This window comes from Sprattus sprattus (genome assembly GCF_963457725.1).
Source record: "Sprattus sprattus genome assembly, chromosome: 2".
NCBI lineage: Eukaryota > Metazoa > Chordata > Actinopteri > Clupeiformes > Clupeidae > Sprattus > Sprattus sprattus.
In genome coordinates, this window is record NC_137921.1 from 58,394,927 (window position 1) to 58,414,346 (window position 19,420).

At 47.3% G+C, this 19,420-nt stretch overlaps 1 protein-coding gene across 3 annotated transcripts in view; it reads right to left on the minus strand.

Moving 5' to 3' along the window:
• Window positions 1-431: 431 nt before the first annotated feature.
• Window positions 432-19,420, minus strand: part of st3gal3a (ST3 beta-galactoside alpha-2,3-sialyltransferase 3a) — a 37,784-nt gene continuing 18,795 nt past the window's right edge. For all 3 annotated transcript variants that reach the window (XM_080832284.1, XM_080832282.1, XM_080832283.1), the window contains 6 exons: window positions 14,844-14,907; window positions 13,667-13,762; window positions 13,289-13,475; window positions 6,765-6,911; window positions 5,367-5,513; window positions 432-1,756 (listed from right to left, as the gene is read on the minus strand). In XM_080832284.1, coding sequence (XP_080688410.1) covers window positions 1,667-1,756; window positions 5,367-5,513; window positions 6,765-6,911; window positions 13,289-13,475; window positions 13,667-13,762; window positions 14,844-14,907 — 731 coding nt within the window. In that variant the 3' untranslated portion in view covers window positions 432-1,666. The remainder of the gene's footprint in view (window positions 1,757-5,366; window positions 5,514-6,764; window positions 6,912-13,288; window positions 13,476-13,666; window positions 13,763-14,843; window positions 14,908-19,420) is intronic.

A 19,420-nucleotide genomic window follows, 5' to 3' on the forward strand; every position in this document is an offset into this window, starting at 1 on the left:
TCAAAAGCAAATAGGGCTCAGCACCATTAACTCCACAAGTCTACCTACACTGAAGACTAACTGGGGTTTAGTAGCATTGAGTCATGAAGTTTAAGCCATTTTGATGCAAGGATAGTTCGAATGGAAATTGGTGTACACATGGTATATCGTTTTAAACATTCACCAAAATACCTGAATATGATCGCCACATGTTGCATTCATAGAAATGAAGTATAAGCCATGAGTTTGAAAGTGTGAAGACACCTCTAGTAAGAGCTAGATTTAAACCACATGTCACACCTGAAATAAATATCACTAGCACATTATCATTTTATTCTTTGATATTCCACAAATATATATAAATATCAATGTCAGAATATGTGTAAGGTAGTGGGAGGCTCTTGAAGAAGGACAAAAAGAAAGGCAAGCATTATCAAATACTGAGTCTTTTTAATAAGCTTTGTCCCCTTGCTCAAATACTGCGACATATTGCAATGCAAATCAATTTTAAAACTGACAGCAGAACAAGTGATAATTTCAGAATTCGTGGCATGTGTACTTGTTTTTGCATTTCTCAGGTTAATTGTAGGGAATAGGTTTCCCACTCTATAATAAACATTTAAAAAGAAACAAATCATGATGAGCATTGTATACAGTAAATCTACCCAATCAACAGAGCGAGGGGTACAGTGGAAAATCACAATCAAACATGCTCATTTAATATCAGAGCAAAGTTTCTCAGCAGAAATGATATGGAACATTATACATGTGCATAACAAGAAGCACAGGCAACGGCTGAAACATACACACACGCACGCACGCACGCACACACACTCACAAAAAAACCATACCCTCAGCACTTAATCGTAAAATTAAATATGATTCCAATACTGCTCTTTGGAAAAGAAAAGAAAAAGGTAGAAATGAAAGGAAGCAGAGAACAAAGCAGCTTCTCAATGCAAATAACATTTTAAACACTTTTAAAGGAGGAGGGCAAGGGTGCATGGTTCATGAAAGACTGCACCTGTTCTGTCCTCCTACAAGGCGTGTGTGTATATGAGTCTGTGTGTCCGTGTGGTTCTCCATGATTGTGGGTGTGTGTGTGTGTGTGTGTTTTCAGGACGGTGACGGTCCTTTCCTCTGCGGCAGCACTGAGCCGGAGGATACTGTAACACTTAAAATTAAGAAAAACAACAACAAAAAAAAAACCCAAAGGGAAAAAAATATAAAAAATACATAGGAAAAAAAAAAACACCTCCAGTATCTCTTTGATGTTTATGTTGTGAATACATTCAAGCACATGGGAGGAGAAGCACTTCCTCCGGAGGTATGTTTGGCACAGACCGGCCTCTTATCACCGTCTCTACTGGCTGTGCGGCAGTGGACCTTTGGTTCCTAGCTGCTCACCAAACCACCCCCACACCCAAACACCACCCACCCAAACACAGATAGGACTGCCACAGAGCAGCGGAGCAGGTGAAGTCCAGGGCTGGTGGGGGTTAAATGTACTGTGAGAGAAGCCTGTGTGAGGGACAGCGAGGCTGAGGGGGTGGGGTAGGGAGGGGGGGGACTGAGCTCTGCTGTCCCCTCTGGGGCTCCTCGTTCCTCAGGTCAACAAAAGGAGGGGTTGGGCTGGGCCGGGGTCAGGTGGTGGTGGTGCTGGTGGCAGGATGGGGGGGGGGTTGTCTCAGATACCATTGGTCAAGTCCTGTATGACCCCCGCCTTCACCAGCTTATGCAGGAACTTCTTCTCCTGGTCTATGTTGTGTGTCCATGACTGTGGGAGGGAAACAAACGAGACGAAATCAGACACGGGGGAGAGTCTTCATATGACCCATGTGTGTTTTAGCCAGAGAAAGAAGAAGAATGTGTCTGTCTGAGAAGGTTGTGTGAGAGAGAAAAGAAGAAGTGTGTGTGGGTGATGGAGATTCAATGTTAGACAGGAACATAACGCAGGAAGACCAACCAGTGGCCCACACTCTAAAACAGAGCCCAATCCATCAGTGGAAACATGGAAACCTGGAGAAAACCCTGAACAACAACACAGCTCAAGAGAGGAATTTACACACACACACACACACACACACACACACACACACACACACACACACACACACACACACACATACATGTGTTTAGTAGCTACACAGCCTCCTGGGAGGACAGCAGACCTATTATGGCATCTCAAAGAGCTCTCACACAATCACATCCAGCTTTTCACTACACACCTTCCCTAAGCCCTCTGCGGAGTGACGGACACAAAAGCTGCTTCTGTGGATCGTCTCTGAGTAAATAAGCATTTCAAGTCAAGAGTCCATTGTGTTGCACAATAGGGGAGTGCTCTTAACATACTGATCTGGGCTTTCATTTGGCTCATGAAAGCACCAATCGCATTTCATGACACTGCGGAGCATTTTCCACTGTGGGTGAAACCACTTGGAATGACAAAAGCCGGAGGGAAAACACAAAGCTACTAGTCTGGAAGAGTTTAAAGAGAAAATCATCATAATAATAGTAATACCACAAAAAACAGAGAGAGAGAGTTGGAAAAATAGCCGTCATCTTGACAATAGTTGCAAGCATGTCGGGTATGCGTGCTTATGGAAGCAGGTGAATCATCAGGTGTGGTGACTCTTTGAAAGTGATTGAAGTGAAGGGCAAAGTGAAAAGAGAGAGCAAGAGAGAGAGAGAGAGGAGCGAGAGAGAGAGAGGAGAGAGAGAGAGAGAAGTCTGTTTGTATGACTCAGCAGCAATTCAGCTGTTGCCGTCGACAAAAGAAGTTTACTCTAACTTTACTACCCAAACTTTCCAAACCACTGTTAACAAAGGTTTTATTGCCTGCGGATTTTAAAATGACCATTATTAGCCCTGAAAATGTAAAAGTGCGCCTGCATGAGTGTGTCCTTGTCTAAGTGTATGTTTCAGTATGGGTATGTGTGTGTATGTGTGTGTGTCAAGTGCTGGTGGACTTTAGCATTTAAGCGGTGTGCCTGCAGGGACAGACGCTTTGATTGGCACCTGACGGCACCCGATGGGCCCCTGGCCAACAATATTCCACATGCTTGCCAGCACCTCCGCTGTCACGTTCCCCCGCAGCCCCTCTAGGGATGCGTGTTGCTCAGCTCATCAAGCCCAAAGCCAGTGCCCCTGCTCCAGGCTGGGATTATCTGCTCTCTCCCATTTCAGCCCTCTGCTCCGAAAACCTCCACGCTCCTCAACGCTAGCACCTGAAGCGCTCGCAGTTTCACCTCTTCATCCTCCATCTGCTCCATACATCCTACCAAAGTACAAGACTACATACTTCGCTTGTTTATGGGAGGATGGTCCTTAAATGTGGTGAACATGTTGAAGTAGTTTAAAGTCACTACGTAATATTTAATGAGTGCTTTTCTTGAAGAGCTCATTTTTTGTTCTTAAGCACATGAAGAGGCTTTATCTTTGAGTTCATATCTTAAAGCAAACTAGGGCGGCACTCAATAGACTGAGTGTCTCCAGGACACAGGACACATGATATGAATGACCGTTTCATTCCTGTTTTGGCACATAAACAGTGGAACTAGCCATCAGTCAAGTGCTTCCGATGAGCTGGGAGGCCCCCCCATGCGCTTGGGTTGCAGAGGAGGGGGGGTGCGTAGCAGGTCCACACAGGCCTTGCTCATGTGCGGGTCTGCAGGATCACAGATCGAGCGCCTGGAACTCCATCCCTGCCCCTGGGTTACGCGCAGAACAATAAAGTGTCCTTGAATAATTCAGGAGGGGAGGCTGTAGCTGAGAGGTGGGCCGGTGTCACAGTGAACGGAGACACAAGATCAGGGCTGGGTGTGTAAGGAGAGAGAGAGAGAGGGAGAGAGAGAGAGAGAGAGAGAGAGAGGGTGAAGCGAGGTGTGGGTGTAAGAATGGAGAGAAAGAGATAGGCAGTGAGAAGGAGAGAGTCAGAGGGTGAGACGAGGGGGAGTGAGACACACACAGAGGCACAGGGGCGAGGCGAGGCAGGGGCGAGGCCAGGCAGGGGGGTGCAATGACACTGGGGGCAGCGCAGGATCACATGACGGGACTAAGGAAGTGCGCTCTCCACCCGGCTGTCCCTTGGCTGAGAGTGATTTACGACCTGTGTATTTAAGCCAGGGATCAGGTGGCCACGCACTCTCTTTATACACACACACACACACACACACTTCATATCTCCATGAGCGACACCACAGCGGCTCCTCAGCAGCTCCCCGGGGCTCTTGAGCCCCCTGTTACCGGGGCGAGCCTTCCCGCTCCCGTGGAGGGGAAAGTAAAGCGTCGCCATAAAAGAGCAGAGAGAGAGAGAGAGAAAGAGATGGAGTGCTTACCCAGGGAAAAAGGTCAACATAAACTTCCTCCCCGCCGGGGTAAACTCTTGAAGCTAAACAGCAGGACGCGACGGAGGGGGGGGGGGGAGAGGCGGAGGCACTGAACACACACGGACAGACAGACAGACAGACACACACACACACTTAGCGCGGAATGCTAACACAACGGCTGATGTTCCAACGGTCTGGAGCGTGAGTGGGCGGCAAGGCAGTTCCTGTAAGGGCACCGCCACAAGATGGTGGCTGCGGTCATGTGATTCAGCCGGTGATTCATCAGTGAGGCACTGGGATTCCCTGTCGCTCTCAGGCCAACCTGGGCGTTTCAGCGCTGCTGTGCACGCACACTGGGCCCCCTACAGTGAGGACACATACCTGTTCCTACCTGTTGCAAAGACCCTGAACTGGACTTATACGACACAGAACCCGTACTAGGGCTAGTGCAGCTCCTGATGTTAAACCGCTTGAATAAGACGTATCTTAGAAAACACGCTCCATTCATATCTGCATTATTTTTTTATGTTTGTTGTTTAAAAAAAGAGACAAGTAAAACGGGTTTGCTGGTCACAAAGCACTGCAAAGCAAGCACAGCACCATTCATCAGGCTGATCTAAAGATCATTTTAAACAAATGCTCAAAGGCTGTTGGAATGGGGCGGCACTAACAATACCTCAGTGTGCCCGTCATCATCCTTTATAAGGACACGGCTGTCCCTTTGTCTCAGAGCACAGGCACTTGGCTCTGAGGCCAACAGTGCCGTCAAGTCAATAAAAAAGCCCTTCTGAGACCTCCAGTAGGGCACCGTGTCCCACAGATGCCTTCAGACTACTGGAGGCGAGGGGTGCGCACAACTGGGCCATCTTGAACAGATCACGGTGACGCTTTGGGTAAACGTCATCCCGAGCCTGCCACGAGGAGAGAGGCGCGCTGACTTAAACTTGACGCTTTTCTTTCCGTTCACGAGGGCCACGACGGTGGGTGCTTGCGTAGGGGAAGCAAGTGTGGAAGAGAGGGTGAGGGGAGAGGTCGAGGAGGGGGAGCGGAGTGGAGTACCTCTTTGATGGTTGACATCTTGTCTTTCGCGTAGTAGTGGAGAGGCGCTTGGGGGTTGCTCATGTCGTAGCAGAATCCAGCCACGGCTACCTCATCGCAATTATGGAGGGCCATCGTTATGGCAACACTCCCCAGGGTAGGAATGTTCTGCAAAGGGAAAGAGAGAGACAGAGAGAGAGAGAGAGAGAGAGAAAAAAAAGACAAGACATCCACTGTGAGACAGTCTTTCATGGTCAGATCTCATCTCATGTAATCCAAAGGGGGAGAAAATTGGATAGACGAGGGAAGTGTAAAGGTCATAAGTGAGAGCAGAGGTCTGCCTAATCTTGAATGAAGTCAGTCCTGCTGAGGCCCTCAGAGAGGAGGATTATTCCCCCTGGCGTGTGCTCCGCCTGCACCCAGTCCAGCAGGCTCGCTGATAAACCTCTGCTAAGCAAGTAGTTACAAATGAGGGCTGACGGGAGAGAGCATCCCCGGGTTGAGATAGCCGAGTACCCTGAGTGACGGACTTATCAGCGGGCTGTGAGGGGATGAGCTTTATCTTCAGAACCGATGTTCTAGTACAGGCGTGCGTGCACACACACACACACACACACACACACACACACACACACACACACACACACACACACACACACACACACACACACACACACACACACACACACACACACACACACACACACACACACACACACACACACACACACACACACACACACACACACACACACACACACACACACACACACACACACACACACACACACACGATTGGAGCTGTACAGGGCACAGAGGTTGCGCTGAAAGGCTTTATCTGGGCCAGGCTCGCGGCGGCGGCGGCGGCTCTGCTAATCCCTTCAGCGGGCGCTCTGTGCGGCCACCGATAACAGGAAGCACATCACACCTTAAGCCCCCGGTCCACCCGCCAAAAGCCCATCTCCATGGCGACCCCAATCACAATAAGAGCAAGCGAAGGGCACCACTGATGCAGAAAAGAGCTCTTGGCCCCTAATGTGACTTGAGTCGCTGTGTGAAGCCAAAAGGAGGATAAGGAAGTTCACTCCTCCCCGGCTATGGGGACTGTGACATTGAGCGCTCGAGTCAAAATCAGACCCTCTGTTATGGGTCAACATTCCAAACACTAATCTGCCGCTTTTGGCTTCAGCCACACTCAAGAGAGGTTCAGGAGGCGTGAGCAACCTGAATAAGGACTATCCCTAATGTTAATCTCAAAACCAGCATTGTAAACCCTAAATGATGCTTAAACCCTTCAGTGATACGGAGGTCTGGCTGATGGGGGAGTTGGGTGGGGTGGGGTGGGTTGGTGTGTGTGTGTGTGTGTGTGTGCGTGTGTGTGTGTGTGTGGTGGTGGGTGACATCTCTCAGTGCGCTCACCCCTCGTCCCATGACGCCATTGTTGTATGGGAGGCCGATGAACTGGAAGGCTGCCTCCTGGGTGAAGTAGGGGTTGAGGATGCGCATCTCACTGGGTTCTCGAGGCACCGAACGGGCTATGGACTTCCAGTAGCCATCAACACCTCTCTGAGAGAGAATTAGAGAAGGATAGATAGAAAGAGAGTGAGTGAGAAAGAGATAGAGAGAGCAAGGGAGAGAGACAGAGAAGGAAACAAACAAGACAGACACTTTGAGAACCACGACCACTACATACGGAGAGCAAAAATCCCTCTGGAAAACACTCCAGCCGGTCTGTGGAGGCGTTGCAAACCCCCCCAGGAATCAGGAACATTGCGCACATCACTCAGCACAGGCTACGAGCGGCCCATTCTCCACGAGACAGGCGGGAGATGGTGACACGGAGCAGTCACCGTGCAGCCACAATGCACCAGTCACCTGTACAAATAACTCAAAGTGTTGCTTTTGTGATATCCCAAATAAAAGAGGCAAGCTGAACGCTTTGATCTCGCCTGGCCCGGTGCCAAGGGCGAGCCTGAACATCAACACAACCTTTAATCGTGGAGGGAAGCCATTGTGCTGATCCTGAGCCTCCCCTGACAGACCGGTGTACTGTACTGCACTGAGGCCCTGCACAGCCTACATGCACAGCCCTGCTACATTCACACACACACACACACACACACACACACACACACACACACACACACACACACACACACACACACACACACACACAGACACACACAAACACACACACACACAGACAAACACAGACACAGACACAGAGACACAGACACACACACACACAGACACACACACAGAGCACAGATTTCTTGGCAGGCCATTCAAAATAATCAGGTGTTAAATCATAACAACTCTGCAGCAAATGGGATAACAACTTGCGGGAATTTGGTATAATGCTTAACAAGTAGAGCGCAGCTTCACAAGAGGGTGTGTGTGTGTGTGTGTGTGTGTGTGTGTGTGTGTGTGTGTGTGTGGCATGGTGCTGGTGGTGTACTGCCAGGACGCGTGCCACTAATTCAGACTCATCTGTCTCCCAGCACGCAGCTGCACTGGGCCAGGCTGGGGTGGCCGTGGAGCCCCCTCTCAGGCAGCTAAGGTAGTTTTACAGCTCGTGTGGGCAGCTTTTACAGGCTCCCACTTTATAAAAACACCGGGGGTAGAAGTGGGAGCGAGATGCCAGCGGCCAGCGGATTCCACAGCTTTTATAGACGGCGAACATACCTGAGATACAAACAGAGCGCGTTCCTCAAAGACCTTGTGCCGAGAAGTGAAAATGGTCCACAAACACCATTTATCTTCTGAACATGCTAGCGCTGAGACTAGCGTGGTAAAGGGAAAGGGATGTGCTTGAAAACATCTAAATCATTGACCGCACAGATTCTTGACTTATGACATTTGAAGTGCAGTAGCCATGAAAGGCCCTTCTCTAAATAACCCTTAAAGAGGGAGGTTTACACATAGAAATACTTCAGATGATTGCAATTGCGATGGGACAACCGTCTGAGATTGCCAAATAAACTCTAAGTGGCCCGGTAATTCCTCTTCAGGAATATGAATCATCCTAGAACTTTACATATCTAACTGCCTCTAGTGTATGTGTTTAATCTACTCATCTGACACGGGAGTCGGCAGTTGGGTTGATAAATTACGACGGGTCCGTCTTCTCCTTGGGCCGTGAAGCCTTTGAGCTTGATTGAGGGGCATTCTGGAGGTAGATGAAAGGCTCTGAGGAGACACGGCAGACACCAGTGAAAATGTATCTTGACTCTGGTTCCTTCCGTAAATGTGCCAGCGCACTCTCGAAGACAGGCACGCCAAGCCCTGAACCACGAAACAAACAAAAAGCGACTGCCTTCTCTGGCCTCCGAGCTCGTCTCATTTCCCTTTCTCTCAAGTAAGAGGATCGCAAATTAAGGAGAGGTAGCGGAACTCCCGGTAAACAAGCAATTTTCACACAACGTGCTTAGCTTGTGGTTTTCTGGTAATGACCGGGTGACAAAACGCGAGTAAATAACTGCTATCAAAACCACGTGCTGAAATGAAACCCATAAGTGCTGCCAGGCTTTGACATGTGGCCACCATCCCACCCTCCTGATGGGCACCATTAACAATAACATAATTAGATCAGCTAACCCCGTACGCAAATTACTGCATGGGGAAGGGAGGAGGGGGAAGGGAGGAGAGGGGTGCAGGTCCTTGTGGAAATAACCTGAACCCACGGTACAACAGCCTTAAAATGCAGCAAGACGCATAATCTGGCGCGTCACGACGCATGGAAAAAGTGACGCGTGCTGGTTGTAGTGCACTGAAAGCAATACCCCCGCAGACGAGGCAAAGGGAGGAGAGGCCAGGGGGATTATTTTTTTTAAAAGCCGCTGAAAAACAAGAAGAGCAAACAAAGCCACGCAGAAAAGGAAGACCCTGTATCAATATACCTGGGGCCATTAAAGTAATGAGGAGTGGCCGGCGGCGCATTCCTGTCGGCTCTGTAAGAGTAGTTACTGGTAGTAACTAAGCCCCGCTGAATGACTACAGGCACAACATAGTAAACTGTTCCGCGCGCACACACACACACACAAACGCCATGCTTAAGTACGGGCTAAGGCCTTTGCCATTCTGTAATGGCTCACTGTGGCGGAGAGTAATAGGCGGCGGATGTTGTTGTGCTCCCTAAGCTCAGTGGGTCACTCTACACCGCAGCCCTGTAAGGCTAGCAGTGCTGACAGGAAACCCACAGGCCCCTGCAGATAGTCAACTCAAAGAAGGCCACAAGCCTTGCTCAAAGAGAAGACATCATCCATTTTTTTTGGGATTACCCAGTAGTTTAACCAAGTTGAAAAGGATTCTTAACATCTGACACATTTTTTTGTAATGGCAGGGGCTGGCCTTTTTAGGGGAAACACAGAACAGCATCGTTCCCTATGTGCAGGCCTTTCCTTCCTTGGAGTGGGACATGAGAGTAATTTGCGCCGGGCCCATGACAATGCTATCACTCAATCTCTGGCCCCTGGAGGTGAAAGCCGTGGCGGAGCCATTATCTTTGCACCATCAGTCTCCAGCGAGCTGACACACTCGCTCATTCATACCCGCTGACAATCGTCACAGTTTTGTGGTGTGTCATGAAGGGCGACCTCTGGCTTTCGTGCCCTCTGTCTCACTCTCCTTCCTCCTCCTCCTCTCTTTTTCTCTGTCCTCCTTTTTCCATCCCTCCTCTGAGCTTCGGGCTCTGTGTCATCAGAGAGGGGCAGACTGGGTGGGGTTTGTCTGTAGGATGAGGGTATGCATACGTCCAGTACTCATCACACCATCATCATGAGACTGGACCGTATCCCACACAGCATCTACTCATACTGTTTCCTGACCCCAGCGGACTCCAAAGAAGCCACATGGGCAAAGTTTACAGTGACGAGGGAGACCATGAGCTCTGTGGTAGATTAGGGGGGGAGTCATGGTAGGTCTATTGTACCCTTGGACCCTAAGAGCACAGTATTCCTTCAGTGTGATCAACTGTCAAGTGTGTGATAAATATAGCTTACAAGATGCGCATCAATAAAATGGGGCACAACAGCTTGACAATAGTTCAAAGTCCCGACAGAAAAAAGCGGAACGGTGGAATAGGAGCGTGACTCCCGCGGTCCACTGCCTCCACAGTCTTTGTACCTGCGCAGCTATGGCGGTTTGAAAAGTGAGCCAGAGGGCCGGACCACCCTTGGCCTGCTGATCCAGCTGACAGGCCAGGTGATCCCAGGTTTCCCTTACACGGTGAGTGTCTGCAGTGTAACCCCATAGCCCTTTCATGCAGCCAGCGGTCACCCAAGCGCATCAGATTCCGTCCTCCACAGATCCGTACCGTGTCGTGGCCCAACCTCCCTCCCCCCCTCCCCTCCACTCCACTCCACTCTGGGCTTCACGGCGACCGGCTCAAAGCGTGGGATGTACATCCCGTTAAACAAACAATGGAAAGAACACAACAATCTTCCACGCCATGCGCGTGTTTATGGCCACCTGTTTATGCTTGCTTTGCTGTGCCAAGTTTGTTTGAAGAACTGTTCTCTTTTTTCCCCCCCCCTCCTCTTCTTCTTGTTTGTGGGGGGAGAGGGAAAAAAGGTCTTGCTGAAACCAGGCGAATTTGGGCCTGTGTTCTACTCCGGCTGACGTGCACCGAGTCACGATGCGATGGTATTAAAGAGGCAAAGGCCAACTGGGAAAATAATTCTTTTCAGGAATGCGTGTGAAAAGATAGCAAACAATTGAATATGAACTACTCAAACACCAATGTTAGAGGTGTGCGAAGAGCATTCTGCTACCTAGTATGGTAGTCGAACTTCTTGCTGCTTTGTTTTCTTGTGCCCCACAAAATGACATTCTTGCTTTGAAAGGAAACTCGAGAAGATCTAGGAAACTCCTCCAAGAAATCAAAGGGGATTAATGTGTGAGCAGAGCAAAGAGTCTGCGGTTTGAAGAATGAGACTTCATGTGTGGCTTCTGTAAACTGTACAAGTTTGATTGGAGGAAGCAGGTTTGACTACATACATTTTGACTTCAGTTGGGTTGGAGTAAGGGAATATTTGGTTGTGTGAGAAATATGATTGTGGGCATCAGGTTTTATTTGTTTCTCTATAAGCTCTATAAATAGATTAGGAATATATTGGCCCGTAAGTCATCTGCCTTACATGCCTAACAAAATAGGCTACATCATATGGACTGACTATGTGAAGAGGTGAGCTTCAGATGTCAGCATTAACAGCGTAATGGTACAGCATGGTAACTTTTAGGGGAACAATCACGCTAGTTCCAAAAAGTGTGCACATTTTCAGATTTAATGATTAATTCAATACAGTCTTTTGCAAATATTTTCAATGTCAGCATAGCATGGCGTAGCATATTGCCCTCGTACACCATCTTCCAGTGCTGTAGTGGGATCTAGCAGGGTTGCTCTCCCTCACTTATTCATGACTCATAAACTCACTGCACTAACCCATCTAGTCCCCTCAGCGAAGACGGGCAGGAGGTCCATCTCTAACCAAAACACTGTTTTACGGACGCTGTTCCCAAATCCCGCAGGGAGCAAACAGTGGGTTTTAGTGGGGAAGGAGGATGCACCACTCTCCCTCCCTCACCCACCACTAATGGCCCTTCCAAGGCTGTGGGAATTCTAATGGACTAATGGAGGTGGTATGTGGTCCTAGTCTTTGCCACAGGCGTAACACTGGGCATCTACACAGAAATGTGGACGCCTGGGATTGTCATTTTTTTTACGAGGATGGCAAAGACAAACAAAGAAAAATAAACAACCATCTGCCTGCTTCGGATGCAGCGGGGTCTAGAGGGCGTGTGAGCTGTAGTTATTACCATAGACTGAGATGTACATTCATATGCTTTAAAACAGGGCAGTTTATTTCTCGCTTGTTCTTACAGTGTAAAAGGAGCCAACTATGGAACAGGATGACTGTCCACAGTACAGCCTCAAAGGAGACGGGAAGACAGGGAGGAAGTGCTTCTTCGATAACCCTGTTCCATCCTGAACGCTGGTCAAACGTTGGGCTAATGAAACTCAGCAAATGTAAAAGTAGCAAGTGGCTCCTCCCAGTCAAATGAACAAACAAGTGTCTGCAAAGTTACAATATTGCATCCCTGATAACACGGGAATGTCCTTGGAGTAGTCACTGGTGGCTACATTTGCCATGGCATGGAGAGTATAAGGATAAAGAAACTGGGGCCAGATGGGAATCACTGAGTGGCTGCTTTCATTACTTAACCCGCACTGAAATAGAGAAGGAGCCGATTCACCGAACGGCCATTCTTTACGCTTCGAGGAGATAAGGAGTCTATTCACCGTCACAGACCTGCCAATTAAGCACATCATTAAGTAGCTGTCACTCACCTAGGGAGAAACGGTACACTAGCTGTCAGACAAAGGCAGCTGCCTCGTGGGAGCCATCCGACCAGGTCTCCCTTCTCCTTTGAGAGCAGCAGCCATGAAGCCTCCCTGACAATCCACTGAATGGATGTGTTTTACTGAGGCGGTGGAATGTCAGCAAACATTGCTGGGTAAGGCATGTTTCGGGAGCAGGACTATGCCAGCCTCAGCCGAGTGTAAACAAGATGTTCGCATTCAAAAGCCCAGTTGCCTAAGATAGCCTCCAGACAGCTTTGCTTCTCTCCACCGCAGTGTGACGAATGCCTGATTGCTTTATCACCAACCTGCTGGCACTTGTCCCATCATGCATATTGGAACCATTAATGTCCCCCCACCCCCCCCAAAAAAATGTACATGAATTTTATGATTTAGACAGCCCTAAATATTGTGTGTTATTGGGAGTTTCAAATTAAAAGTGATTTGGCAACATCAAAGAAAAGAATACTTTGACAGAAACCCATCCCTCTTTCAACACTGCATTCCACACTCAGAAACAAACTCACAAACAGTGCCGCTGTCTACCTGCACACCACTGCCCCCTACTGAGAGTTTGCCTTACCAGCTTCTCCTTGAAGACCATGTATCGGAGCCAATTGAAGTCCTTAGGCTTGAAGGCAGAGAGGACAAAGATGGAGTCCTTCTCATAGCGCTCCGGTTTCTGGATGGCACCCTCGGGATACGTGATGCGCATGGTGGTCTTGGAGCCAACGTCTTTCTCATAGCCGCTCACTGGGGCCTCGTTCAGTCTGCAGCAATTAACCATAGGCATGAGAAAGCTCACCACACACTCATGCATATTCTGCCACTAAGGATGGGGTGTGTGTGTGTGTGTGTGTGTGTGTGTGTGTGTGTGGAGGGAAGACTGAAAGGGATAAGATGGCTTGAGGGCGAGAACAGAATCACCATCAAGTCACAACAGCACTATTGTTTTACTGACCTGACAACGACATCGTACTCATCTATCCCCGCGCCCAACGACTTGTTGGTGAGGATCCCACCATTTCCGATGATGACACACTTTTTGCAACTCAAGCTGTAAAGAACACAAGCACATATGGATGAGCCAAAGCTACTAGTATTTTGTTGTTGTTGTTGTTGTTGTTGTCAGGCCTAAGTGAAGTAGCTTTTGCCCCCTCTCTCAAACTGTTTAGTTTCAACTGGTCCAGGGGCCTCCATTCTTTGCCGTGCACTGGCAGAGCGATGTTTGAAAGTGATCTCCAACAGGGCAATGAGGATGCGTGTTTACAGAGAGGAAAAGTTCACTTGTGGATTTCCCACATTAATCACAGGAGAGCTTGACAAGGCCTGACAGGAACAGACTGCGAGCTGCTGGGGTTGCGGGTTGACTACCAGGTCACTAAATGGCTGGGGGGGCAAACAAATGAAGGGGTGAAAAGAAATGTTGATGAACAATGGGGTAGATTGGAGCTACGCTGATTTCTAAGGTTTCAGTGACGGGAGTGAAGACGTCAAAGAATGCCCAGTAGATAAAAGGGTAAGTTGTGTGGGGCTTGAGGAGTCTTTCTGAAATGTGAACATTTACCAAAGAACAATGAATACACATAAAAACTGCTCTAGGTGTTTCCAATTCAGAAAAAGGCCATATGAGACCACTTTGTGTATTTAACCGTACTCTGTCAAACCAACTGAGAGTGAGAGTCAAATTTATAAACCCTCCATGCCTTGATATAATCAGGGCAACACAATTCATACTAAGTGTAGTGAGAAAAATGCTCTTAGGAAAGCCAACAAGGCAAGAATTTTTTCCATTCGTCAGAGGTTAAAACTAAAATGTAGGGACCTCATCCAAGATGTAAATGTATCCATTGATTACTTGTTATTATTTTAGAGGGAGCAGCCGAGTGGGAGGGGCTTTCATCAATGCTGAACTATTGCCCAGTAAGTCTGATTATTTTCTTAATTACAGCAGTCAATGCATCAGCTTTGCAGTAAGGCTGTGTGCGTGATGCAAACTTCCCAGGAGGCATAAATGAAAGCCAACCACATAACCCCCCCTCCCCATCCACCTCCTCGCAGGATCTCTCACGGCCACTTATCTATGTGTGGGTCTATGAGAGGGTGATGAGTGAATCAGTCAAACATGGCTCTCATACCTGTCCAGCTCTGCGCCCAGCCCGTAGTTCTGAGTTGCTGATAAAATAACATCTATGATCCTTTCTGCAATCAGAGACAGAGGGGAGAAAGAGAAGGGGGGGTGGGGTGGGGAGGAGAAAACAAAGGAGATCATGTAAACTCAGAGACAGAGAAGAACCAAAGACCTGCTGACCACACGGGCATGACACATCACCTCTGCAGACACTTTGTTACAGCACAGTGCTCTGATTCTCTGTGATAAATGTACCAGGGCCTCAGAGCCAGAGGCTGGGTGGGCTGCCTGGCGCTGTGAACCCTGTTTCATGTTATACAATCATCTGGAATGGGCCGGCAGCCTGGTGAGAGCCGGGCTTCAGAAGCATGCACTGTGAGGAGGACGCACACAGTCTGAGACACTAAGGAGAGGAAGGCAACAATGAGAAGTGCCGGTTGAAGTAACGGTATTTTTAAACAAACGCATTCTTCGGATGGCAAGGTAGATAGCTGGCCCTCTGGAGAGCCACGTTACATCACGAGATCGGAACACCAGGCGTTCTTCCATGAGGGTCACCTCCCCCCCCTCCCCGCCCCCTCTCGTGTTCTCATGAATTAGGCCTTGTGTGTTTACAACTCTCCTCCAGACTATTTTTAGGAGAATATTGCAGATACATACCAGTACACATTCCTCTGGGAATCTGTATGTTAACTGCCGCAAGAAGCAAAGCTTTGAGAGAGGCTGCCTACTGAAGGGTGAAATGGGAGGAGCCGGTCAGAAATGACAAACATAACAATGGACTTCACATCATTTTATATAATCAAGTATGGGCACGACTTGTATGGCCAAACATTTGGTCGCACGAGTGTATTCAGCACTTGTGACAACAGGCATGACGATATATAAGACGTTGGTAACGTCAATATCTAATTAAGACAAACTACTTTTCCATTCCATACTTGAAATCAAAGCCTGTGGCGTGAGTGTACATCCCTGTGTTTACAAAGGCTAATCCGCAGTATCTATTTTAAATTAGAGGTAATGCCGCAAAAACACGTCAACCGCCGTGATACAGTTTGGTTCACACCACCAGGCACATCTGGTTCCATGCCTATTACCAACGAGGGAACGAAAACAAGGAGTCGGGAAAGGATGGAACGACACCAATGCACACTATTGCCATGACATTACGGACTAATTAGTTAACACAAACAGGCACTCTAATCAATGTGGAGGGGAAGTGAAAATGATTGGGCTCTCCATTGGGCCAAACCACAGAGGAAGACATACAAAGAGGAGCCCAGAAGGGGCAGCCATCCGTCAGTCTGAGGTAGAGACATTAGTCTACACATGTACACCTAAATAAGGACACAGGAAGGGAATTGCCGGAAATCTTAAGTGGACTCACTGACTCAATGAGATATTACAAGGACTTAAAGTCTGCCTTTCTCTTCATGCGACTCAGGTTTACATTTCAAGGAAAATAGAACAGCATTTATAGTATATTCTTCGGTAAGTAAACTGAATACTTTTAGGGGGTATTGGGTTGTGGTGGTTTACATATCAGCAATAAAATCCATTATCCATTATCCAAATCCATTATTAAACTCACTTATAAAATTCAATATAAATCACATGACAAAACCATGACAATTATGTGGAACAGTTGGAAACAAAAGTCTTCCAAGGAAGTACACAGGGTGTCAGAATCAGAACATCAACCACAACTAGACCAACAGTATCTTCTAGGCATCTAACAACTCATCTCCAACAACTGCCCTAAAAAGGCCACAAAAAACATCCCATGCCAAGGCAATGGGCGTGTAGCATTAGTATTATGAGTGTATGAGGCTTGGAAATACTTCACTGATTAGCACAGAGACAAATGGCGAGCCTGTGTAGACTTTGAGAGCCAGCGAGATGCATTCTTTTAATGGGGCTCCATAAACATTTCACCCGAGTACTCCCATGAGTTTTCAAACAAAACAATTCCTTTGATTTGGACCTCTAGTGTGAGCATCAGCGCAGCTTCCTCAGTGGAGGAGCCGGGGGCCTAATCATTACATGATGTGGATGCCGGTGCCGGTCCTGGTGCCTTGGTCAACAGACACACTACTTCTGCACAGTGTTCAGGGGCCCGAGACAAAAGACAGCAGACAGGTTTCATGAGCAAGTATGCAAACACCCTTGCTATGATGCAAGGCCCAAAGCATTAGGTATTAGGTATTAGTCACTTCAGATGGAGTATGCATGCATGCTCCTCAACTCTGTTACAATTAGTGGGAGCACAGTGGCCAATAGCTGACCTCATATCATAACTAATAACTGTCCAGAAACTGTTGTCTGCATATCAGTGTGGCCAAGAGTCTTTAGTTTGGGCTGCTGTAAAAGGATAGTTGATTACACTGTATAGAGGGTCAGATAAATGCTTTTTCACAATATTATTTAAGTGTCTTAGGATGGTTGTAGCTCTTTCAAAAGCTTAATCCTGCAAGCAATTTGTTACCTTTATTGGGAAAACAACTTAGATTGGCACTTAGATTGAACCAATAAGCTGTAGGAGATGGATCAAGTCTCATTGAGTGACTGTAGGGTTGCCCTCCTTTATATTTCTGTGTGAAACCACTTGTTTCTGCACCATGTTTGGCCTCCAAGGACTTAGAGGCGGTCTGGCTGTTTTCTTGGTTATCACTAGACCAATATGTACTGCTCCATCCCATCTTTAGAGCGGTTCTTATCTCTGGAGCCACTGGCTTTTGGAGTTCTTGTATGGGGGTATGACCTCCTCTAACAAAGGACTGTGAAGAATGTATGTTTGCTAGTGCCTGATCAGACTCTGTGCACACATGGTGCAAATGGCTATTTCATTTTGTTGCATGAAGTCTGGATCTTCCCCTACAATAACTGTGGAATTGGGATGTGACTGGTTTGTACACCAGTGAAAGATCGCTAAATCCCACAGCACCTTAAAGGCCTAAACGAAAATAACACCTGAAAGGTAAGGCTCTTTACATTTCTGATGCTCAAAAATTACACAAAGATCAAAGTATTGGTAAGCAAGGAAGGTTGGTGGCAGCTTGGATAATTCAAATTTTTGGTCAGACCAGAACAAAGGTGTTTCTTGTTTCGTTTTACCAACCAAAACCAGACAGGGAGTTTTGTTTAGGGGTAGTGGTCTTGTGACCTTTATAATGCCTGCATGGTTAGGGTAATTTGTGGTACATATGGGTATGACATAGGGCAAAGGTTTGAAGTGGCTTGGTTGACCCAAATATGGGGCAAAGAGTTGGTTTTGTTGCCATTCAAACCACTAAAACAGTTGGGAGGAAGAGGAAGTGGTCTTCCACAGGAAGTGGCCTTTTTTAACGACCTAGAAAATAAAACAGAAGGGAGATGACAAGTAAAAAGCATTTTGTTTAGAAGCGTTATGTGAAGCACTTTCATACCAACAAAGGAATGATGGGGGATACACCATTTTTTTAAATGAAATTATTCAAATCTTATATTCAATCGATTTGCTTGAGTTCTTAAGTCTTTGCTATATGCAGCTTTTAAGGATATTGGCTTTCTGCTTGTACTGTATCTGTAGGACAATGTGTATGACTCCCTCAACACTCTTTAGAGTTCTTGTTATCTGACTTTTTCCTTGAATTGAGGCCATCATGTGGATATGATTTATCATAATGAGGGACTGAACAGATTACTTTTGAAACAGCATGACTGGACTCAAGCATATAGGCTTATTCAATTATGCCCCAATTCCCCAGGCTGTTGAAACTCAACTTGGTAAGATAGCACCACGTGATGCCTCTTATAAGTTGTAAAAGAACTTCAGCAAACTGAGCCATTCAATGCACCATAAAGGTCAACCGAAAGATTTGATCATGCCTACTATCAAACAGTTGGAGATGTTATGTTCTGATACAGTACATACATTTCAAAATGACAAAGTGGCGCGTGTGTGTGTGCGTGTGTGTGTGTGTGTGTGTGTGTGCATCCTGGTGCATGCCTATGTGTGTGAATAAGGACACACTGAACAGACTAGATTCTATACTTCCAGAAACAAAGTTTTCAGAAATGCACTGTTTTGGTGGCAAAGATGTGTGCGAGGTGAGATAAGGCCAAGCGAACAGAAGCATTGTTTTCACTGGCATCTTTAGTTGTGAACATTCTCCTGTCATTCCATTCTCAAAATAAGATATCGATACCATTTAAATGAGCGTCACAGCACAGTTCCAAGGAGTTATCAGCCAATGCTGGCAGTAAATCACTGGTCAGGTCTCAGAAGATGAGACTGGATCGTGTAGGCATCTGTGAATTTATACTGTGATGGGAAATTTTCCGCAAAATGTTTCAGTGTGAAGTGTGCCTTGGCAAACTCCTCAAACTGGCTTTAGTGGGGTTTCCAACCCTGGACCTGAACAAACTGAACTAAGATGGGTCAGACCTCTACAGTCCTAACAACTGTTTGGCCATATAGAGTGTTAACGAAGGACACTGGTCTCGCTCATCAAAGACTCCATGGCTGCTGTGACTATAAGGTAATATGACTACTTCAGTCTAGCTATGAACATCTAGGTCAACTGGGTTTGTGGAATATAG